The following is a 23673-nucleotide window of genomic DNA, read 5'->3' on the forward strand; positions in this document are numbered from 1 at the left end:
AGGAATGTGAATATGTTCCGAGAAGGGGAGGGACATAGAGGAGATGTGAAGAACTTTAAGGATGGGAAAGGGAGAAGAAAAGATCAGAAGTTCAGTAGAGCTAGACAGAAAACAAAAAGATAATTAAGAAAGAAAGAAAAAGAGAAAGAAGACAAGAAAAGAAAGGAAAACGCTCATTCACATATTCCTAAAATAAAAATTATAAGATGAGAAAAAAAAAAGTTACTGGAAAACAATTATTTTTTCAGAAGAGGCAAAAATTAAAGATTAATAAAAGTTTTAGAAGGGAAAAAATATATATATATATAAGGTAGCAAAAAACAAAAAACAAGCAAAAAAAGAAAAGAAGAAGAAGAGACAAAAAAAAAAGAAAAAAGAAAAAAAAAGTCTTTTGATTTTTTTTTGGGGGGGGGAGGAGTGGGAAGAATCCTGTATCTCCCTTTTGTCTCTAACCAGTCTCTTGTTGGAGTCTCTGGTCAGCTTGAGGTCCTGTGGCTTGATTGGTTTCTTAAGTCGGTTGGTTGGAGGAGGCAGAAAAATGCTCTGCTTTACCCAAGATTTTGAGATCCCCCTCCCAGGTTAGTTTTCTGGGAGGGTGATCTGCTTTGAGAGTCACAAAAGAGGGGGATGTGGTGATGGGACTAGGTTCTGGGTAGAGTTGAGGCCTTTCAACAAGCAGTAGCTTTTCCCTGGGGCTATTTTGTGATAAAGCTCACAGCGCCCAGCCTGGAGCCATTCTCAGGGTTTCTGTTTTTCAATTGATTGTGGTGGCTGCTAGAGGGAGGGGCAGCCTCTGGCTCTGGTTACCCAGTGAGGGAAGCCACTCCAATGGCTGGCGCCTGAGCTGGGTGACTTTTCCCTGGATGGAGCCGAGTCTGGCAGGTCACTTTGCCGTTAAGTTCTTGTGACCTGCTAAATGACTCGTTTTATTCCAAGGCCTGGGTTGGAGCTGGCAGCTCCTCCGAGCTTTGTGGGTATCCAAGATGGAGATCACCAGTGCTGGGGGGGGAGGGGTAGCCTTCCCTCCTCTGCTTCCTGAGAAGGAGTGAGGATGTCGGGCTTGTACTCACGCCGAGTCTTGGATCCTGGGTCGTCTCTGGTCTGCAAACAGCAGGATGAAGATTTCCGCTCCTTGTCGGTTCTTGTTGGTGTTGAGTAGAATCCGCTCGTCCGCTGCGTCTGGCTCCTTAGTCCCGGACTCTCTGTGTCTCAGGTATGACCCCGCGGCGGTGATCGCCGCCGCAACCCTGCCACCGCCATAGCGGCAGCTGATGTGTTTCCTTGGCTTCCCCTCTCTTGTCTAACTCTCTGTCCTGTGATGGCACACTTGGTGTGATTCTCTGGCTTAGGACTGTTCACTAGAACTCTAAAATTGCTTTCTATGCGAGAGCTTGTTCAGATTCCAGCTTCTCCTCCGCCATCTTCCTCCAATCCCCCCCTCTGGCTTTTTCTATTTATGTGGTATTGAGGAATCGAACCCAGGGCTTCATGCATGCTAAGCAAGCACTCTACCACTAATCTATCTATCTTCCAAGCCCCTGTCCCTGTTTTTTAAATTAAAAAAAAAATTCTGTACCCTTTGTCTTTTTTTTTTTCCTATTTTCTCCCCTTTTGTCATTGTCACTGTTTTTGATTTGTGTATCATTGTCTTGTATGTAAGTAGCTGATTTGGGAAGGGGAAGAGGGAATCACAGAAACTGTGGGACAAAGGGTGAACTAATTCAGCAGTGATACCCACTAGACACTATATTGGAAATCAACTATACAACTTGGGAAGGAGAGGAGTGGGGAGGGAAAAAACTGGGAAAATATGAGGGAGTGGGTGACATTGTTCAAAAAGAAATGTACTCATTACCTGACTTATGTCACTGCAACCCCTCTGTACATCACAATTACAATTTTTAAAAAGTGGACATAGGTCACTTAGGCTCTCACAAATTTTATTCCAGCACCTCTTCCCAGGATAGCCAGTAACCTAGATCAGAATCCGTTAAGTCCACAGCTTCCACCCTAGCATGTTCAAGCCCATGAGTTTAACTCTTTTTTTTTTTTTAAGTCAGTCATGGGGCTTGAACTCTGGGCCTGGACACTGTCCTTCAGCTCTTCAGCTCAAGACAAGTGCTCTACCACTTGAGCCACAGCGCCACTTCCGGTTTTCTCAGTGGTTTATTTGAAATAAGAGTCTCATGGAGTTTCTTGCCCAGACTGGCTTTGAGCCTGGCTTTGCACCGCAATCCTCAGATCTCAGCCTTCTGAGTAGCTAGGATTACAAGCGTGAGCCACCGACGCCCGGCTTCATGAGTTTCACTCTTAAAACAGCTTACTATAGAGCCACCTGAAGATAAAATTCTTGACATGTGTGTACAAATAAGTATTGTTTCTTTATGGATATAGATACAAAGATAGCATAGAGAAGGGTTCATAACTAGCAATGTGGCAAAAACAAATAATAGAGGTTGGAGCCTAGCTCCTGACCTGGGAGGTGTGTTTGCCTTTGTTTACATGGCAAAGAATGCACTGGGATATTCTGTAGGCAATAAATGGAGAAGCGGCATGTTAATCCTCCATAAAAAATTTCCTTGCCCAATTTCTAGGCCAAATGAGTTGCTTGTGGTTCTCTGTGTTAGGTCCCAATGTGGTAACAGCAGTTGGTGGCCATGTCCGATAGATGGCGCTGTGGCTTCCCTGGAAAATTTATCCTGAGGTGCTGGGGGGGAGGGGGAGAATGTGGGAGGGATGGGATGCTTTGGGCGATTTCAGCTGAATTAGATAGAATGAATCGCAGAACAAGCCCTGGAAGATGAAATTCAAAACATGTAAAAGACGTCCACGAAGATCTTTCCCTCATTATACACACTCCAGTAACTTGGTTTTAATAAAAACTAATAAAAATAAATGCTATTGCTATATATTTATATCTATAGATATATCTATCTATATCTACATCTATCTATATGCATACACACACACACACATATATATATATAAAGAGAGAGAGAGAGAGAGAGAGAGAGAGAGAGAGAGAGAGAGAGAGAGAGAGAGAATTTTGCTATGTAGCCCAGTATGGACTTAAACTCACTATGTAGTCCAAGCTTAGTTTGAATTCATGCTCTTCCTACCTCAGTTTCCCAAGGGCTGGGATTATAAGGGTGCACCACTTCTCCCTGCTCTATTACTTTAAAAATGCTACTATGTTCACCCCACCAACCAGCACGTATAGCTTGTCTCTTAAAAACATAGGAATGTTTGGACAAGTATACACTCCCACCAACTGTGCAGTAGGCTTCCCTTTTAGCCACATCCCCTCCAGCATCTGTTGTTATTAGATTTCTTGATTATATCCATTCTAACTGTGGTGAGGTGGAATCTCAATGTTGTTTTGATTTGCATTTCTTTTATGGCCAGAGAAGTTGAGCATTTCTTTATGTGTCTATTGGCCATTCTTATCCTCTTCAGAGAAGTCTCTCTTTAAGCCTTCAGCCCACTTATTAATCGGGTGATTGTTTATTGAAGATTTGTTTTCAGGGGATTTAATTTTTTGAGTCTAAGTATATGTTAGATATGAAGTCCTTGTCCCTTGTATGGCTAATGGAGATCTCCCAAGCCGTGGGTTTTCTATTGATCTCGCTAGCTATGTTCTTTGTTGTACAGAAGCTCTGCAGTTTCATGCAACCCCAATTGTCCAACTTTTCTTTGATTTGTTGTGTTTCTGGGTCTTTATTAAGAAAATTTCGGCCTGTGCCAAGCAGCTCTAGGGTTTCTTCTATTCCTTCCTGTAATATTTTAAGGGTGACTGATTTTACTTTGAGGTCTTTGATCCATCCAGAATCAATTCTGGTGTGGGGTGATATATAAGGATCTAATTTTAGTTTTCTACAGGTGTTTAACCAAATTTGCCAGCATCATTTACTGAAGAGGCTGTATTTCTTGCACTCTAATTTTTGGCTCCATTATTGAAGATTAGGTGGCTCTAGGTCTGTAGGTTCATTTCTGGCAAGCAGTATAGAGGTTCCTCAAAAACTACACATAGAGTTTTCCTATGATCCAGCAATACTACTTCTGGGCATTTACCCAAATGACCACAAACAAGGCCATACGAAAGCTACCAGCACAACTATGATTATCACAGCATTATTCACCATAGCTAAGATATGGAACCAACCCAGAGGTCCCTCAGTAGATGAATAGATCAAGAAAGTGTGACACACACAAACACACATGTGTACACACACACACACACACACACACACACACACACACACACGCAATGGAATTCTATGCTTCCATCAGAAATAATGTCACTACCCCATTTGTTAGGAAATGGAAAGACTTGGGGAAAAAAATCATACAAAGTGAAGTAAGCCAGACCCAAAGAAATATAGGTCCCATGGTTTCTCTTATTTGCAATAACTAGTATACATCTAGGATAATCTTATCAGATGAGCAGAAAAGCTCAAGAGCTATGTTTATATAACAATATAAGATGATGTTAAGCGAAATGAACCCCAAGATAGGGACACAAAAGTTTTTCTTTGTTGCTTTTAATATACTATGTGATTTTTTTGTTTCTTTTGTATGTTCTTCCCCCTATGGTACATCTCCTGTTGTCACTGTATTTGATTTTGGTACCCTGCATCTTATAAATACATTTTTCTAATTTTGGGAAGGGAAAGAGAATAATAAATGCTGAAACAAGGACACAGGATGACCCATTGCAACAATGATACTAACAAGACACTAGTTGGAAATGATCTTTACTACCTCGGTGAGAGGGGAGAAGTGGGCGGAATAGGGGAAGGAAGGGATAGTATGAAGAAAAAGAGGTAAAAATGTTCAACAAGAAATGTACCCATTACCTTACTCAGGTAAATGTAACCCCTCTGTACAGCATCTTTACAATAAAATAAATTTAAAATATATATATAGGACGATTGTATCAAAGTTTAGCTGTATCTTCTTCAGACAAAAAGTTCCAAACCCCACAAAACTCTTAAGTTGGTTTGTTCTATTTAACCTTTCCCTACTCAGGCTTATGAATCATTCCTAAAGAGATTAATATAAATAAAATTAATTTATCTACATATGATTCACACCAAAAGAAACAGGCTTCTATAAATAATGAAACTAGGTACGTGGCTGTCAGATTGAGGAGCACAAATGAAAATTTTTTGAGACTCTGAAGGTGACCCTTGGAAGAAACAGGCATCCTGTGGCAATTGCCACTGAATGTCAATTACAAGTCTACGTGCTAATGGGATGAGAGATGCCATATCTGCTAAAATGTCCTAGAAAGAGGAACAGTGGTTTGAAATTAATCTGCAGAGAAGTCATAAATGTAGATTAGAACACTTATTACAGACATCAGCTTGCTGTGGAGCTGTTTCTCATACAGGCAACTCAACATAACATGTAATGAAGAAGGCAGCATGGATTCACTTATTTATTTATTCATTCATTCACTACCAATGACTACTGATTATTCACAGTCATACCAAGAATACCAGAGTTTCTAATTAGGCTTTGGTTATGTTACCACACACTGATTCGGACTATCTGCTGTATAACAAAGGCAATTACTGGGGAGGTCAGGCTATGGTAGACAAAGAACTTTATTACAAGGAACTGTGATTGAAACCAACAGGGTTTTCCTCCTCATAGGCTAACTAGCTGGGAGCTGATTCAGAAGCAGTTCATACAGCACAGGGTGATTGTGCAGAGATGGGCTCTTTCTCACAGGTTGAGCCTTGTGGCCAAATGATGAACCTCTGATCCTAATCAATCCTAATCTCCCAGCTACAAGATGGTTTTCTGTTCTGCAGATCTGAAAAACAAGGATCATTATATTTTCAGGCTATTCTGGCCACTGGTTAGTTTATCCATACACAGTTCCTGACAAATGACACCATGACAGGCTAGATAGGGTAGTTGCCCCAGCCTTTAATGAAAGAAAACACACTTGGCTTGATCACTGTGAACCACAAGGGTCAGGAGAGTTTCAGCAGGCAGTTGGCTTGCGATCTGGCCTCAGTGCTTGACTTCAGAGGTTTTGTACTAACTCTGTTCAAACACTATTTCTTTTTTTTTTTTAAGAACAGTGGGTGGAACGCCTGCTAAGTGCCAAGCATCTTCAAGATTTAGTGGAAGATCAAGGACCATGATGGGAAGTGGAAAAAGCACAGGTGACATGACCTCACCTGATTGGACCAGGTGGTTGACAACAGTGGATGTCTACAACCTGGAAAACAGGAAATATGCAGGCCTGAATTTACTCTTCTTCAATGAGTAGTTGAATGGCATGCTCTCCAAGCCCTAATGTTCGGATTTCAGCACCATCCTACATTCACTTCAAAGTCAGCAGAAGAGCTGCAGCAATATAAGTAGACCTCAGGGTATAACACTAAACACTATTTTATCCACAGGGAAAATGTTTTAAAATAAACTCACTGTGGTTTTTAATTCTCGATTCCAACCTTGAATTTTATGAGTATTGATTTCCTAAGAAAAGAAAGCCTACCTTCCTTTTTATTTATTTTAAATGGGGCTACATAAATAATATAAATCCATGTATATATTTTTTCTGTTTGTCTATAGTATATATTTATTATATATGTAGATACAATATCTACATGTATATCAATATTATTTAAAACATTCTGATTAAGTGTCTTTTTACTCTCACTTTGACCTTTTTTATGTAGCTAAAATAAAGGATTTCATTTTAGATGCATAAAGTTAAACCTGACATTTACTGAGCATTTATGGGAAAACTTGTACCTTACTTTGCAAAAAAATAGAAATAAAGTAAATCATCATGAAATACTTCAAATACTGAAGCAACGAACCATTGGCAATACAATGTGGTGGGACTCAGGACATTTCTGATTTGCTACAGTCACATTTTAAGAAGAATCCTATGCCAGATGTCTGTTTGGATTCTGCTCCAAAAACCCAATGGCAAAGTAATGATGGAAAGGCAGGAGAGGAATTTCATCAATATGGTCATTCTCCAGGTACATGGCCATGGTGGCTAGAACCATCATCTTATCTCTTAGTAAATCATACACAGCTGGTCTTAACACCTCGTTTCTCTTCTGAGACATTGGGAGGGGGTGATTTCCTTTAGAATCCATTGTATTGTTTTTTGTCTATAGGTTTTTAATACCCCCAACCCCCCCCACACACAAAAAAAAACAGATAATGGACCATGGATCAGCTAAACCATGAATATAAAAGTCACCAGACAACAAAGAAAACCTATCTTTATCTTTTCCTCTTCTGTGGCCAAATATTATCTTAACTTTGCTTCTCTCTGCTCAAAATCCATTTTGTGTCCTGTCTCTAAATGCTTGTTTCTCTATACACATACTCAAATGGCTACTTCACAGCTTCTAATGTTATTTATTTATTCCTATAAACTAACAGAAGCTGATGGTTTGAGTCCCAATGCCTTGAGATGGAAACAGTCTATTCTGGACACTGTAACTATTTATTGTTGAATCTGTTAACTTCATCCAACAAACATACTGTAAATACCTATCTGTCTGGGCAGGTCACACTCCTAATGAAAGGAGGTGGTTGGCAGACTAACACCCCAGGAGTGTCAGAAACATATACATAGACATCTTGGCACATTCACTAAGCCCTGGCATAAAGCCCAGCATAAGCATATACTTCATATGCTTTTCTTCCCTTCTAAAACAGTCACTCTTTTCTGAATAGTTAATGGTACTAATACTATGGTTAACTCTCCAATATTTACTGTACCTTTTCTTACTTGCTACCCCAATTTTCAATCATTTGTCTTTATCTCTCAGAACTTGTTATGCTTGCATGGGGCAAATGGCTGAAATCCAAACTAATGAACATATTCTCTTGCTTGGTTAGTTATTGGCACCAGGATCACTGGTCTTGGGCTAATGAGATCAAAGTAGAGCATTTCTAAGAGAAAAACATTCCTCCTTTTGGGAACTCTACTGAAAACAATCCCTTTTCCTGCATAGTTGCTCACAGAGAAGCACATTGTCCCAGGAGCTGACACTAACATTCTGTGCCCACAAAACAGAACCAGGCCTTCAGAAGAAGCCAACTTTTCAAGAGGAAGAAAAGAGATAAAAAGAACACTGTTGAATGGCTGACTCTACCCCTGAAGCAACTAACACGTCAACTTCCAGTTATGTGAGCCAATAAATCCCCTCTGTCATTTTAAATAGCTTGAGTTGGATTCAAAGAGACCACATGTGTATATTCACCCAAATTCTAACATGTCAGGACAAAATGTCAGGAAGTATTTACAAAAGACTCCAATCCAATCATCTTTGAAGGGAATTTAAGAGCAGATTTTTTTAAATTATGATTTAGAATTTCAAAAGAAAAAGATAATAGAAATATTAAAACCTCTTAAGGATTATATCAGATACATAGAAAAGTCAAGAAAATAAATACTAGGATATTTTAATTGAGTCATGGGCAACCAACTGACGTAGTAAGCAGAGATACTTTGAGAATCTCAATCAAATGCCATATGGACTATCTTGTGATTCTCCCCATGAAGGCTGTTATTTAATTCTTGAAGAGATTAAAGACAAAATGAAAGGCCCTACAACAATGGAAGATACACATACGATCCGACAAAACAAACAAACAAAAATAAGCCACATAAAATACCTGTGAGGTGCAGTATTTCTGTCACCTATGCTAGAAGACCTGCACAGCAGGTCTGAGAAGAGATGGAAAAGCCTCAGCAAAGCCAACACTGTGCTTCAAGTAGTTCCAAAGTGGATAGTACTATGTTCTTAAACAATTGTTTATTATTTAGAAGGGGGAGGTTGTATTCTGAACTCCATACTCGCTAGGCATGTGCTCTACTACTGAGCCATACCTCCAGCCCATTTTTGCACTTATTTTTGAGCTAGGTCTCAGACTTAGATTGCAATCTATTTATACTTCTTATGGAGCCAGGATGACAGGACTATCCCATTGTGTCCAACTACTGGATAAGAAGGAGGTCTCGCAAACATTCTTGCCCAGGCTGGCTTTGAATCACATTTATCTTTAGCTCATCCTCCAAAGTAGCTAAGATTGCAGATGTGCACCATGATGCATAGCTTGTTTCGTACATTTCTTCTTAATAATATTTCTATGCATGAATTAAAAAATCTTATATTTTCATAGTGAAATAACATCTCTAATACATTACTGTTTTATCCTGTGTGCGTGTATGCTTGTGTGTATATGGGAGGGGGGGTGTATATTGGTACTGGAGATTGACGTCAAGGCCTTAAATTCCTGCACTGCTGCTTCCTCCTCCTCCTCCTCCTCCTCCTCCTCCTCCTCCTCCTCCTCCTCCTCCTCCTCCTCCTCCTCCTCCTCTTCTTCCTCCTCCTCCTCCCCATCTTCTCCTTCTTTTTCTTTTTTTATATCACCCAAATTCTAACATGTCAGACAAAATGTCAAGAAGTATTTGTAAAAGGCTCTTTGCAAATAGATTTGCAAAGACTCTGAATAATAATAATAGTAGTAATAATAATAATAATAATACAAGAAGACTGGCACTCTACCATTTGAGCCATGCCTCTGTTTTCAGCTTTTCACTGGTTAATTGGAGATAAGTCTCACAGGATTTTCTGAACAAACAGGTTTAAATTGAGATTCTCAAATCTTAGCCTCCTGAGTAGCTAGAGTTACATGTACAAGTTACCAGTGCCAAGTTCATGTATTATCTTTTGGCAATTACTTGTACTTTAAAAAAAATCATATCCTTACCCAGCCCGAGGTATTTATTGTCTCTGGAAAGATTGTGATTATAATAATAGTTTGAATAACTAAAGAAAGTTTTCAGAGTTTGATTTTGGTTTCAAAAAAACAGCCATTAAGTCAGTTTCAAAGCTAAGATGGTCTTGGTTTCCTTTTTTTTTTTTTGGTCATGGGGCTTGACCTCTGAGCATGGACATTGCCCTTCAGCTCTTCAGCTCAAGGCTAGTGGTTCTACCACTTGAGTGACAGTGTCACTTCTGGTTTTCTAGTGGTTCTTGGAGATAAGAGTCTCATAGACTTTTCTAACTGGGCTAGTTTTGAAGCATGATCCTCAGATCTCAGCCTCCTGAATAGCTAGGATTACAAGCATGAGCCACCGGTGCCGGGCTTTGGGCTCCATTTTTAATTCAAAAATGAAATAAGAAGCAAAGACAGAAAAACAATTGTCTCATTCTTTCGGTTTTAAATACCACGATCTTTCCTTTAAATATTAGACTGAGAAATTCATTTTTCTCAAAATACCAACATAAAACATATAGGAAAGGACATCAGAATTATCATGCACCCCAAAGAAATACAAAACAGAACAAAAACAAAAGCAGACAGTGTCCTGAAGGTAAATAAAGAAATAAGTATTTTGTAAATGAGCTTCCTAAGAGGCCCAAGCCCAGGATCTATCCCAAAGGCGGAGGAGGTTGGGTAGAACAGTGTCAGAAAATTCCCAGATAACTCTGATTTATTGACAGAAGAACTTACTCTGGGAATTCTAATTGGAGAAAGCCTCCAAGGGTGCCATGCAAATTAAACCCAAATGACAGCCGAAGTAACCATACTTAAGTCAGAAAACATAGATTCAAAACAGAAATCATTAAAAAGGAATAAAAGTTAAAACCAGAAAGATCATTATATTGACAAAGTGGTCAATGCAGCAAGAGGAAAGAACACAGATCATACATATACTCTATATCAGGGCACCCATTTATATATCAAGCAAAAAATGATAAGATTAAAGGAAGAGACAAGCTCCAATGCAGTGATCAAAAGTTATTTTAACACCCTACTTTCAGCAAGGAACAGATAGATCATCCAGACAGAAAATCAACAAGGAATTTCACTTTAGACTAAATGGACTTAACAAGTACATACAAACATTCCATCCAACAACTGCTGAATACACATTCATCTCAAGAGCACACGCAACATTTTCCATACATTAGTACAGAAAAACAACTGTCAACAATTTTTTAGGAATTGATATCGTGTCAAATATCTTTTCCAACCACAACATACTAAACCAAGAATCATTAACAAGAATAACTTAGGAATATGCAAATAGGGGGAAACAACAACCAATGGATCAAGGAAGAAATCAAGAAGGAAAATTTTAAAGCTTCTTGAAAAAAAACAAAAACAGAAGCATGGGATACAACAAAGCAATACAAAGGGGTGTTTATAGCAACCATTACCTATATCCTGCAGCTGCTAGAAAAACAAAATCTAACCAAACCTAAAATTCTACAAAAAGAAACAAATAATAAACATCAGTGAAAAATAAGTAAAATAGACTAAAATTACAATGCAGAAGATCAATGAAATTAAGAGCTGTTTGTTGAAAGTGTCAAATAAGATTGAAAAATTGTTAGCTACACTAAGAAAAAGAAGATTCAAATCTGAGATGAAAAGAGATATTATAACCAATAACACTAAAATGCTAAAGATCATCAGGGAATATTATTGTGAATTACTTTAACTCAAAAAAATGGATAGTATAGAAGAAGTGAACAAATTCCAGACACATACCCTTCCAAGATTAAATATAAGGAAATAGACCATCTGAACATACCAATTAGGGATAATGAGACTGAATCAGTAATAAAATCATCTATCTAAGAAAAGCCCAGGACCAGATGACTTCACAATGGTATTCTAAGAAACATTTAAAGAACTAACACATTTTTTTAATATTCTAAAGAATTGAACAGTAAGAAATTCTGAATTTATACTATGAATCTCCTTTTACCCTAATACAAAGCTATACAAAGACACAACAAAGAAACAAAACTACAAACCAATATCCTTCATCACACAGATGGAAAAATTCTTGACAAAATGTTGTAAGCTTAATCCAATGAGAAATATTCAAGATAAGTACACAGATTTTTATCTGTTTATACATGTCACTGTTGTTCCTGTTCGGAAAATACTAAGACAGAAGAGGTGGGCCAATTCTCAGTAAGTAATTCTCCAAAATCTTTTGCCCTTTCCAATGTCCCTAATTTCTTTATGATCCAGTGTCAGGAAGTTCTATTAGATATTTCATCCTCTTGTTGATAGATTGATTGTTTAGAAATGGTCTTGGTAGGTCATCCAGGCTAGCCTACAATTTAAAATCCTCCAGTTTCAGACTCTTTAAGGCTAGGATTCAAAGCCATAACAATACTCAAGGCTTTGATCATTTACTTTTTTTAGTCTATGTTTTTTTATTGTAAAGTTACTGTACAGAGGGGTTACAGTTACATGAGCAAGGTAATGAGTACATTTCCTATTGAGCATTGTTACCTCCTCCTTTGTTTTTCCCCTACCATCCCCCTTCCTTCCCAATTCCCCAGCTCCTCCCTCCCACCCACCCCCCCACCGAAGTTGTTTCAACATAGTGTCTTATATATCTCATTGTTAAAATGGGTCAACCTGTATCCTTATTTCAGCATTTTGTTGTTTCCCTTCCTCTCCCCAAATTAGAAAAATGTATAAACAAGATGCAGAACATTGGAATCAAATACAGTGAAAACAGGGGTTATACCATGGGAGAAGAACATACAAAAGAAACAAAAAAATCACATAGTTCATTATAAGTACATTAAAAACAACACCAAGAAAGATAAAAACCTCTTGTGTCCTCATCTTGGGGTTCATTTTGCTTAGCATCATCTTATATGGTCATATGGACATAGCTTTTGACCTTTTCAGTAAGCCAAGCCCAAAGAAACATAGGCCCCATGGCTTCCCTTATTTTCAATAACTAGTATATGTCCAGGACAAGCAGAAAAGGTCAGAAGTTATGTACATATGATCATTTACTTTTGCCTGAAGCTTTGAAGATGGTGGTCCTCCCTCTCCCTATTATTATACAAAATCATATGGTCTTTCTATAGGAAGTCTTTTTTAGCCTAGGTGCTATAAAAATAATCACAGTGAACAGTGAAAGTCCCTTTAGAGAATACCCAGTCTATACTGTAACCCCTTCTCCAAGGACCCTACCATGTACTGGCTGATGTTACTGTGATGATGTTGTCATGAAACTCTCAAAAGGTGAGGGGCAGAGTGGAATCCAGAGAAGTGGAGTCCAGAACAGTGGTCTATGTTTCCTTGTTGCTTGCGAATCAGCCCCTAACACAACACTGAGGTTGTAAAGGTTGGCTCTTGAGTTCTAATTGGAGTGAAAAAAGTTGGGGAAAAAAATCATAAAGTCATATGAAGAAAAAAGATCTTATCATTAGAATCAAGTTCTGGTTGACATTCTCTCAGTTACATAGCATAAAAGTGGAATGATCAAATGACAACTAAAAAATGAGATTCTACCATTATTCATCATTTAGATCAGGAATGATTTGGATAAATCTGATTTCTTTGCTAGCAAATACCACTGAATAGGGCAAAAGGGACTGTCTATTCAAAGAGGAGAAAGCCATTTATGCAGAACTTGCATGGGGTTACTAAATCACAGTGACAAGTTCCATACATGTCTTTATGAAATATGAGGAAGACAAACAAGGAAGGTTTTCATAAACAAGGATGACAGAGAAAGATGAGCTGCAGCTGTTTTCCATTCCTATCTGTGAACATTTCACTCTGGAAATGATCACCAGGGTTAAAGTTTGGGGGCTTGCCTAAGATCATTTTATAAGGCATGCAGCCCTACACTGCAAATGCCTACTGCTCAGGGAAGGTCATACTTCACCCAGGAGGGTAAAACCATCCCAAATATGTACCTGCTGCAGCATCAACTTCTAGTCTCCAAGTGACAAATACATAGGAAACTATTTTAGATATATTTAGACTTCAATTCACTTCCTCAAACTCAACATCATTGAAGTGAAGAATACAAATACAAAGAATAATCTTCTAGTACTATTCAGATAGGATTCGGCCAATATTTACTGTTTCTACTAAATACATTTGATCAAATATTTGCTTTCCCATAACCCACGATCTGGCCCTTACATGGGCAGTTAATGCTGTCACTTCCTTGTTTTGAGATTTATGGCTAAAAATACTGAAGTAATATTTCATTCATGCCATGTTTAGTAACACAATACAATCCCTGTAGCATTAAGAATATGTGATTAAAAGAAAAAGGTTACATTATTCTGACGGTTTACCAAAGCAATATAATTTTCCCTGAAGCATCAGAATAGTTTTGCTTAACATGTTTTAAATACAAAACAAAAGCAAAAATTAGGTAAGAGTGAAGCATAAACTACTAGAAGAATATGAATAACAAGAAACTACATAATAATTGCCGGGTGCCGGTGGCTTACACCTGTAATCCTAGCTACTCAGGAGGCTGAGATCTGAGGTTCGAGGTTCAAAGCCAGCCCAGACAGGAAAGTAGTCTCAATTAACCACCAGAAAACCTCAAGTGGCACTGTGGTTCAAGTGGTAGAGCACTAGCCTTGAGCTGAAGAACTGAGGGATAGCGCCCAAGCCTAGAGTTCAAGCCCCACGACAGAAAGACAGACAGACAGACAGACAGAAAGAAAAGAAAGAAAGAAAGAAAGAAAGAAAGAAAGAAAGAAAGAAAGAAAGAAAGAAAGAAAGAAAGAAAGAAAGAAAGATGGTTTCAGTAAGAAAATCAGAGGTGAAGTCTATTTGTAGCCTTTAAAACCTACAGCAGTCATCTTGTTCTTGAGTGATATTAGAAATAAGATACACCCTTTGAAAACTGAAACAGGAAGATTTAAGATACATACAGAAGACTTCACAGAAGGAAAGTAATAAATAACCCAATGTCACACAAAAATAGTGAATCAAGAATGGTTTGCTTAATTCTAAGAATTTGGGGATCCAAAGGCCTCTTCATTTTATTCTGTTTCACTTGCCTTAGGTCCAACTTGATAGATTCTTTAAAAATCCTTGTAGATTTCTTATGTGTCAACTGATAATCATCTCTAGATAAAAGCCACTGTTCCCTCAAGATAAGCCCTTTTCTACTTGTTTCTTCTAAGAATGATGAAAACACTGCTAGGACACTCCATTACTTGACAGAAATGATACGGATGGGAAATCCTTTAAAAAGTCCTTAAAGAAACTCCTGTTTGAAACCCATGTTTTATGAACCACTTTCTCAAATTATTGTAATGTATTAACAAAGAGACTTAATGACTCAACCTGGATTTTATCTTTTCTGGAGCCATGTCATTTTAGTAATATTTTTTAGACAATCTGAGTATTAAACAATTTTATTTTAAACCTCTTTCATTTTTTCATTATTTTTAGCTCATCTCTTTCCTTAAATTTTACTACAGGCAATGAGGTAACAAACAGGTCAATATGAATATTCTGTCTGGAAATCTTAACTAGATCATGGAGTTAAACAGGCATACTTCTTTACCACACCATGCCATGACCTAAAAAAAAAGGGGCGGGGCATTTTCTCCAACTTGCAGGAGCATCATCACTTTTCTTTAAGCCTTTACTGAGGGCTTCCTCAAAGCCTCCCAGAATTCCACCAGGAATCTGCAGAGATCCTTGTGGCTCTTGTTACCTGCCTCCTCAACACCATTTTCTCTTTTTCCCATACCCAGTCCCACATCCAGTCCCTCCACATGGAGGGAGGCCTTTTATGATAGTACATAAACTATCCCCAAAACTTAGTTTAGCTTAAACAACACTTTCTGTTGTTTACTGAATAGGTTTTGGAGAGAGCTCAGCAAGGATAATTTGTCTCAGATCCATGCCGTATCATCTGCAGAATCTACTCAAGGTAATTGACTTACATGATGAGCAATGTGATGCCATCTATTGGATGGGAGGTCAGCTAGGGCTAAAGGGCAGAAGCTTTTGTTCCTTTTATGATGTCACATATGTGAGTGAGAGCATGCTATACTTGTGTAAATTCTTTTGATGATCGTTCTCATACAACTGTATAACCCCGTAGAAACTCCTTAATTTTTAGGGTCATAACTAAGGCTCAGATCAGCAACCCCACAAATAGGTATGCTAGGAAGAAGGATGCACTGGTCTGGGAGTTGGTTTTAGCATTGTACAAGAATATTTTGGAGCTGCCTAAATGTTCCTTGTTTGAATAAGAAACCAGGAAGTTGGCATTGGCCATCACTTTTTGAAAGCGACTCTACTTTTTCTTGCCTGTCAGGAGATGTCAAGGTCATGAAAATGGACGTCCTTACTTCCTGATTTTGTGGGAGATACACAAGTCATGACTAAGTGTTTCACCCTTACCAATCTCCTGTCTTGAGCTGTACTTTCTTCCATGTAACAAGACGATACTGCCTATTCCATAGTAGTAATTTTCACAATCGAGGTCTGAATTGTTTGCCATATCTAGCAGCTGAATATTCTTCTTTAAATTGTCTTTTAGGATTAACTCGAGTTGAAAATCACTTGACTATCATGCATTGACAGGAACTCTTAGCATTCTGAATAGCAGTATCTCTCAAAAGAAATTAATTACAATATTCCCTTCATATGATATGCTTTACTTGTAATATTTTATAATAAATAAAACCCTTTACTTTTGAGTTCATAGTAATAAACGTATAAATAAAAAGTATAAAGTATAAATTTGCTAGGCATTTCTCAACTGTTTTAAAATCCATACCCCACTGGCTCAGATTTTGAAAGGCTGTTTTCAATAGGTTGTGTTTCAAAAAGAATACTTTCCCAAATACAAAACAATGAAACTCAGTGATATGCCGATGCATTTGTGCGTAAAACTATACAGAAGACTGGCTCCTCTTCTTTTGTTCCATTCTGATATTAACCAAAAAGTAATTTCAAGACATGTGTTTTGTAGCCAACCTTGCTTTACACAGTAATCCATTAGCTAACCATGAAAATACTGCAAATGGCCTGTTAGACTTAAATCCAAAACCTGTGGGAGGTTAAGCCTGTTTGGAAAAAATGTCTCCCAAATCATGAATGATAATCTAAACTGTATATTATTAGCCACACATTTCTAGCAAAAGATTTAGTTCCTTTCAATGTGGTTTGTGCCCCTCTATAAATTTCTGCCAAAATGTGTATCCAGCATCTAAAGAATTATGGGCTATTTCATTCGTTTCCTTTTAGTTATGGACATTATAAACAGAATGGACCAAAAACTCTTCTAGGGAATTAGTAACATACCCTAAAATTGATCTAGGGTTCTGATAAAATTGTGGTGTATTCTGCTTTCAGCTTCTTACCAAAACAAAGATTCACTTTTGTGAACTTTGAAAGACAACTCAAATGCTAATTAAACCAGTAAACTGGCAAATGGTAAAATAAAATAAAAAACAAACCTTTCTATTAATTTCTATTACTCACATTTTCATTGAGTGTTGGTTGAATGAATCTGTGATACTTCAAATAGAATATGGTAAAAGTATGAATGTTCAATATTTGTTAAGAAAAATGCTTGTCTGATGACTCTATTCTCAGTTGCTGGCTTTGTAATAAAACTCCTAATTTGGCCTCTCAAAAGAAAAGAAAGAAAATGCTTGTCTGTTACTAACTATAGGAGGGGCCCATTAATGCCTATACTGTGCCCATGCTGATATTCAGTAAAGATGGGAATGAATAAGGCTGTTTTAGTAGAAAGCAAGAGAGCTGGATGGGAAGGACATCAAAATGTCCACCTCTAGTGCTCCCAGCCACAAAATAGTCCAGAGAAATAGATCCCAAAGCAAAAATGATCAAGATTTCACAAGGGCTTGATAGGAGAAAGCTGAGCTATGCACAATGCTGCTTTGCAACATAGTGGTGAAACAGCAAAGAAAGGACTCTTTTGTATACACTATGCTGTTAACCGTAGTCCACTGAGAACACTATTAGAAGAGCAAGGAAGCAAAAACAAATAGCATCTAGATAAATGTGAGGGCTAGTGTGAAGACATATGAATCACTCTTAAGGGACCCTCGGTGTTAGTGGGTGGGTTTTAGGATAGAAGCATGTGATCTAAAACAAAAAAAACCCTGAAAATATGTCTCCCAGTATGAATGTAAGCTAAATCATTTGTTCTCACCTGCTAATGAGACATGAATAATTTGAGATCGCTATATTTTGCATAGTATCAACCAAACATAAATTAGCAGTTAAATCAACTGAAATTTAACTGATGACTCCTCAGGCAATGCAATACCCAGGCACAGGATTGTGGGAGGTGTTTGTGAATTCACTCATCGTAGAATATTATCTGCTTTACAATACATCAAGGGTTCTTTGGTTCATTTATTCTTACCTTGCAACCATAGAAATAATAAAAGGAATTATTTGAGATGTTCCAAAACAAAACCATGAATCATCTGTCCATGGATTTACTAAACAATTAACTCAAGAATAGGAATAACAAATAGCTGTGTTTGACACAGTTGTTCTTGTTTTTAATCACTAATCCCTTCCAAAAAGAAGTGGTACAGCATGTACTCCAAGTCTGAGAAATGGCTCACATCAATGGCATATCATTCCACCTTTCATAATTACCATTTTGAGATTTTCTTCTGTGTCTTGTGCAAGGTCTTAGCACAATATATGCAAATTTTGTTTTTAATTATGCACAGAGTAATTCAAATCAACCTGTGTGTTCTGATAACCTTTGCCAATTCTTTTCTAGAGGATTTGAACCCATTTGCTACTTCCTAGCATTGAAACACTACTCAAACCAAAATTCCTTGATAATGATTTTTCTTTTAATATATATATATATATATATTATTGAAAAGATATTATACAGAGGCATTACAGTTACATGAGTAATGAGTACATTTCCTATGTAGCATTGTTACCCCTCCTTTGTTTTTTCCCTACCATTCCTTCCCTCCCCACTTCCCCAACTCCTCCCTTTGCTGCACCCCCACCTCTAAAGTTGTAAAGTTTGTTTTCAACATAGTGTCTTATACATTTCATTGTTACAGTGCACTGGTCAACCTGTATCCTTGTTTCAGCAGTTAGTTATTTCCCTTCCCCTCCCCCAATTAGAAAAATGTATATACAATATGCAGGGTATCAGAATCAAACACAGTGACATGGGTTATACCATGAGGGAAGAACATACAAAAGTAGTCACATAGTACATTGTAAGTACTATAAAAACAACAGCAAGAAATAAATAAAACCTCTTGTGTCCCTATCTTGGGGTTCATTTCGCTTAGCACCATCTTATATGGTTATATGTGTATAGCTTTTGGCCTTTTCTACTCGTCTGGTAAGATTATCCTAAACATATACTTGTTATTGCAAATAAGGGAAACCATGGGACCTATGTTTCTTTGGGCCTGGCTTACTTCACTTAGTATCATTTTTTCCATGTCTTTCCATTTCCTAAGAAATGGGGCAGTGTCATTCTTTCTGGTGGAGACATATAATTCCATTATCTATCTATCTATCTATCTATCTATCTATCTATCTATCTATCGATCTACTTACAGATCTATCTATAAATAGATATCCCTCATTTTCTTGATCCATTCATCTACTGAGGGGCATCTGTGTTGGTTCCATCTCTTAGCTATGGAGAATAATGCTGCTATAAACATAGTTGTGCTGGTAGCTTTAGTATAGCCTTGTTTGTAATCATTTGGATAAATGCCCAAAAGTGGGATTGCAGGGTTGTAGGGGAGCTCTATGTGGAGTCTTCTGAGGAACCTGCATACTGCTTTCCAAAGTGGTTGAACAAGTACGTTCCCACCAACAATGCAGTAGGGTTCCCTTTTGGCCACATCCACTCCAGCATCTGTTATTAGATTTCTTGATTATAGCCAATCTAACTGGGGTGAGGTAGAAATCTCAATGTTGTTTTCATTTGTATTTCTTTATGTGTCTATTGGCCATTTTTATTTCCTCTTCAGAGAAGTCTCTCTTTAAGCCTTTAGCCCACTTAATAATTGGATGGTTGTTTGAGGATCTGTTGTTGGGGGACTTAACTTTTTGAGTTGTAAAGTATATTTTAGATATGAAGCCCTTGTCTGTTGTATGGCTAGTGAAGATCTCCCAATCCCTGGGCTTTCTATTTATCTTGCTAGCTATGTCCTTTGCCATTTCTTTTTTTCTCTTTTTTTTTTGGGGGGGGGGCGGATCATGGGGCTTGAACTCGGCCTGGGTGCTGTCCCTCAGCTCTTCAGCTCAAGGTGAGCATTCTACCACTTAACCACAGTGCCACATCTAGTTTTCTCATGGTTAATTGGAGATAAGAGTCACAGACTTTCCTGCCTGGTCTGGCTTTGAACCTTGATCTTCAGAGCTAAGCCTCCTGAGTAGCTAGGATTACAGGTGTGAGCCATTGTGCCTGGCTTGATAAAGATTTCTTTGACCAGCCCAATTTATACTCTCTCCAATTAACATTCCTAAACTTAGCCCTAAACTAAAAGATGTCTAGTCTATTATTTCAATTGTTAAATTTTTTAAGTTTGATAGCCAAATGCTGAGAATCTTGTAATGTTGTAAAAATGTATAAAAATCTGACATTTCATTGTTGATGCCTGTATCACTAGTGATATTGAGTATTTGGTGTATATGTTCCTTTGCTGTTAGAATGAACTGGTTACATTGCTGAATAATTAACAAAGATTAAGGTGATGTTTGAATATGTCCTTTAGAGTGCAGCAGTATATTTTGTTTTGTTTTAGATAAAAATCTTCATCACCCAAGAGTAGCTAAGATGCTTCACTGGGCACCTTGACAGGATGATTTAGATTGAATCTGCACTTCAACAGCGTGACAGAAGGTACTCCAGGGAAAGCGCGCATCAACATAGTAAGCTGTGTTTCAATTCCTTTCAGACCTATTTGTCCCTCATCGGATCAAATTCAAATTGCTCATGCTGCAGTCAAGAAAAGAAATCATCAACACTTTAGGCAAAATAAATACTTTATTATTTTAATATTCTTTTAGAATCAGCGTTTGTGTGGTGTTTCAAACATTTATAAACCTTTTAGATGTTCTTTTGAAGAAGACTGTTAACATCTCAACAATTTTTGATTAAAGTTTCACACACAAAGAAACATAATAAAGTTGAAAATTATATATGCTTAAAATAATAATTCTAATAACTTTTGGTGGCTACTTTACATTTATTGACACATGTAAAACCAAATAGAAACCATTCTCCTTCTTTCATAACAACAAAATTCTCACTGGTCCAAACTGGATGAAAATGATTTATATATGAAGAGAACAAATCTAAAGTATTTCCATTTCAAATAACCAAATACCAGCTTATTCATTTCTATCCATTCAAGTCATAGGGCCCATTATTGTAACAATACTCTACTAGTTAGCCTAAAAGACAGAAGAAACATCTCCTTATAAGAAGTTTCAACAATTCAAAAGTACATAGTGTTGAACATAAAGCACATTTCCAAAAGAAAATACTACGTAAGCTATAATAAAATTCCATTTGTTTTGGGTAAAGCAACAAGGCTTACAGTGTAAGAACATTAAGTAGTTGTAGGTAACCTCACATAATTCTATCCTACTGCCATTAGTAGCCTCCTCAAGAATTAACAGCAATTTTTACAACGGAACAGTTTGACTTCTTGGAAGTGACAATCATTAACAGCAGTGCAGGGATAATCATTGGTTGCTTCAAGCTCTCAAAAAATGAATCAGTTATTGCACAGTAAATACCTCACAGAGGTCAGTGTGGTAAGAAGCTAGTCTGAAAGAAATGGTATTTATAAGCTGGTTATGTCTTAAGTCTTCAAGTTTTATAATTGATTCTATATAGGGAAGCAACTGGAAATATTTGACATACAAATAAATATTATGCTTTTCAAACTGCTACATTTTTGATGATTTAGAAAAGAATAGCCAGCAAAGTGCCTAAGTTTCTATGCACACTTTGAAAGACATGCATCAAAGAAATGCACACTGTGAACTGTGTACAGTAGCCCAGCTTAGCAGAAAGTGTCTTCCAAAGTACAGATAACACCTCCACCAGTGTAGGTCATCTGAAACTCCGCTATTACACAGCTAAGAGGATCCATGCCAATCTTGAAAAGGAAACACAAATCAACATTATACTCCTTTCAAATACCATCCTTAAAATATATCATTTGTGTGTGTGTGTGTGTGTGAGAGAGAGAGAGAGAGAGAGAGAGACATATATAAACACGGGATATTTTTGTAGTTGCTATACACCTTTAGTTAGTTCTTTTATCCTTGGCTTTTAAAAAGAATCTTAGCTGTTTTATGACATAGCTTTTTCCTATTTTCCACAGCTAACTTATCAAATTTTTAAATTACATTTTTGTTTCTCACAAACATTATATCAGGTGGGTATCTTTAGCTCAAGTAAAAATATTAAGACATAATTTGTAAAACATAATTTAGAGGTAAAAGATAAAACTCATTTTAGTAAGCAAATCACAAAATTATTTTAAAATAAATTATGATTAGAATTAGATGCCAGTGATCTATTTCTTTAAAACTCAAAAGTAACTAAGGAAATTGTGATTCTCAAAACCTTATTTCACTAATTGTACACTTGGAACACCAATATAACCAATGGACTCAAAGAAATATTTAGGTCTAAACACCCAATTTAAGCATTTATTTACTAATCTGAAATTTCAATGAAAACAAATTTAGAATATAATACTATGGATGTTAATATTTGACTTTATACTTTAACTGGAGTTGTGTGAATATTTCACATTCTTGAATAACATTACATATATTGTAAAAAATTAGCTAGATAAATATAATTATCTACTAAGAAAGTCAAGTGTTCATTTATATTTAGCAAAAAAAAAACTGGAAAAATTTACCTATAAGTTCTATTTAGTGGCTGTCTTGTTTAGAATTAGATGCTTTACTTGAAGATACTGCTGCTAGAAGTCCGCTTACTATTTCCCGACGAATTTCCCCAACGATTGACTCTTTAATCTGTAAAGAAAAAGGGAAATAAGCATTTAACAATTACTATAATCCATTCTCTTCTATTTTCAGAAAACCATGAACAGCATTTATCTCCTGCAATCTGCAAAATCAGAGAAAAATATAATCTTCATTTGACTGTCCAAGTAACAAATCAAATCCATCCACTTCTCCTCAAACCCAAGATGTACTGTGAGGTCTGGCTTAGCTAGATCAGCTAACTAAATTATAAAACAATACAGCTCCTAGGGAGACACTACCATAAAGCATTATTTTATGCAGACTGACAAAGTTCTAGTAAATAATTCACTTCATGACATAAAATTACCTGGGAGGACTGGTTAAATATGAGATTCCTTTCATGTTTTTTACTGATGTCTGCTTCTGTAAAGAGGTTGGCAAGGTACTACTTTCCAGCTTAAAAAAAAAAAAGAAAAGAAAAGAAAAAAAAAAAAACAGGAGCAAAATGATGCCTGTTGGAATCTCAAGATATCTCCTCTAACCTAACATGTGCTTTTTTAATAGAAAGAGTAAATTATTATTTGCTAAAATTCATTTAAACATGAAAAACAGTCTCAAAACAACTATAAACTCTAAATAAAGAAACTTTTATTTAGTGTGATGGTTTGTTTGGCTTTGATATAGAATGTACGCCTCCCTTGATTGCTCAGAAAGGAGAATTTTGATTAGGATTTTCTTCTCCAGATGTCTGAGAACTATGTATGTTATCCCTCCCCCTTTTCTCTCTAATAATATAGCCTGGCCTCCAAATAGCCTTTTGTGAAGGCTTTAAATGTGTGTTTCCTAAAACAAACTGATATGCTCCCA

The 23673-nt window shown here is 37.0% G+C and overlaps 1 protein-coding gene across 2 annotated transcripts in view; it reads right to left on the minus strand.

Annotated features, from left to right (window-relative positions):
• Positions 1 to 18823: 18823 nt before the first annotated feature.
• Itprid2 (ITPR interacting domain containing 2) overlaps positions 18824 to 23673 on the minus strand; it is a 41331-nt gene continuing 36481 nt past the window's right edge. Inside the window, exons 17-18 of one of the 2 annotated variants that reach the window (XM_070019696.1) lie at positions 22737 to 22854; positions 21872 to 21959 (exon numbers count right to left, since the gene is read on the minus strand). In XM_070019696.1, coding sequence (XP_069875797.1) covers positions 22750 to 22854 — 105 coding nt within the window. In that variant the 3' untranslated portion in view covers positions 21872 to 21959; positions 22737 to 22749. Of the gene's footprint in view, positions 21960 to 22736; positions 22855 to 23673 lie in introns of both variants that reach the window. The other variant, XM_070019703.1, reaches the window with a different exon arrangement.

Source organism: Dipodomys merriami, unplaced genomic scaffold, assembly GCF_024711535.1.
Source record: "Dipodomys merriami isolate MVZ:Mamm:240054 unplaced genomic scaffold, mDipMer1.0.p SCAF_1, whole genome shotgun sequence".
Taxonomy (NCBI): domain Eukaryota; kingdom Metazoa; phylum Chordata; class Mammalia; order Rodentia; family Heteromyidae; genus Dipodomys; species Dipodomys merriami.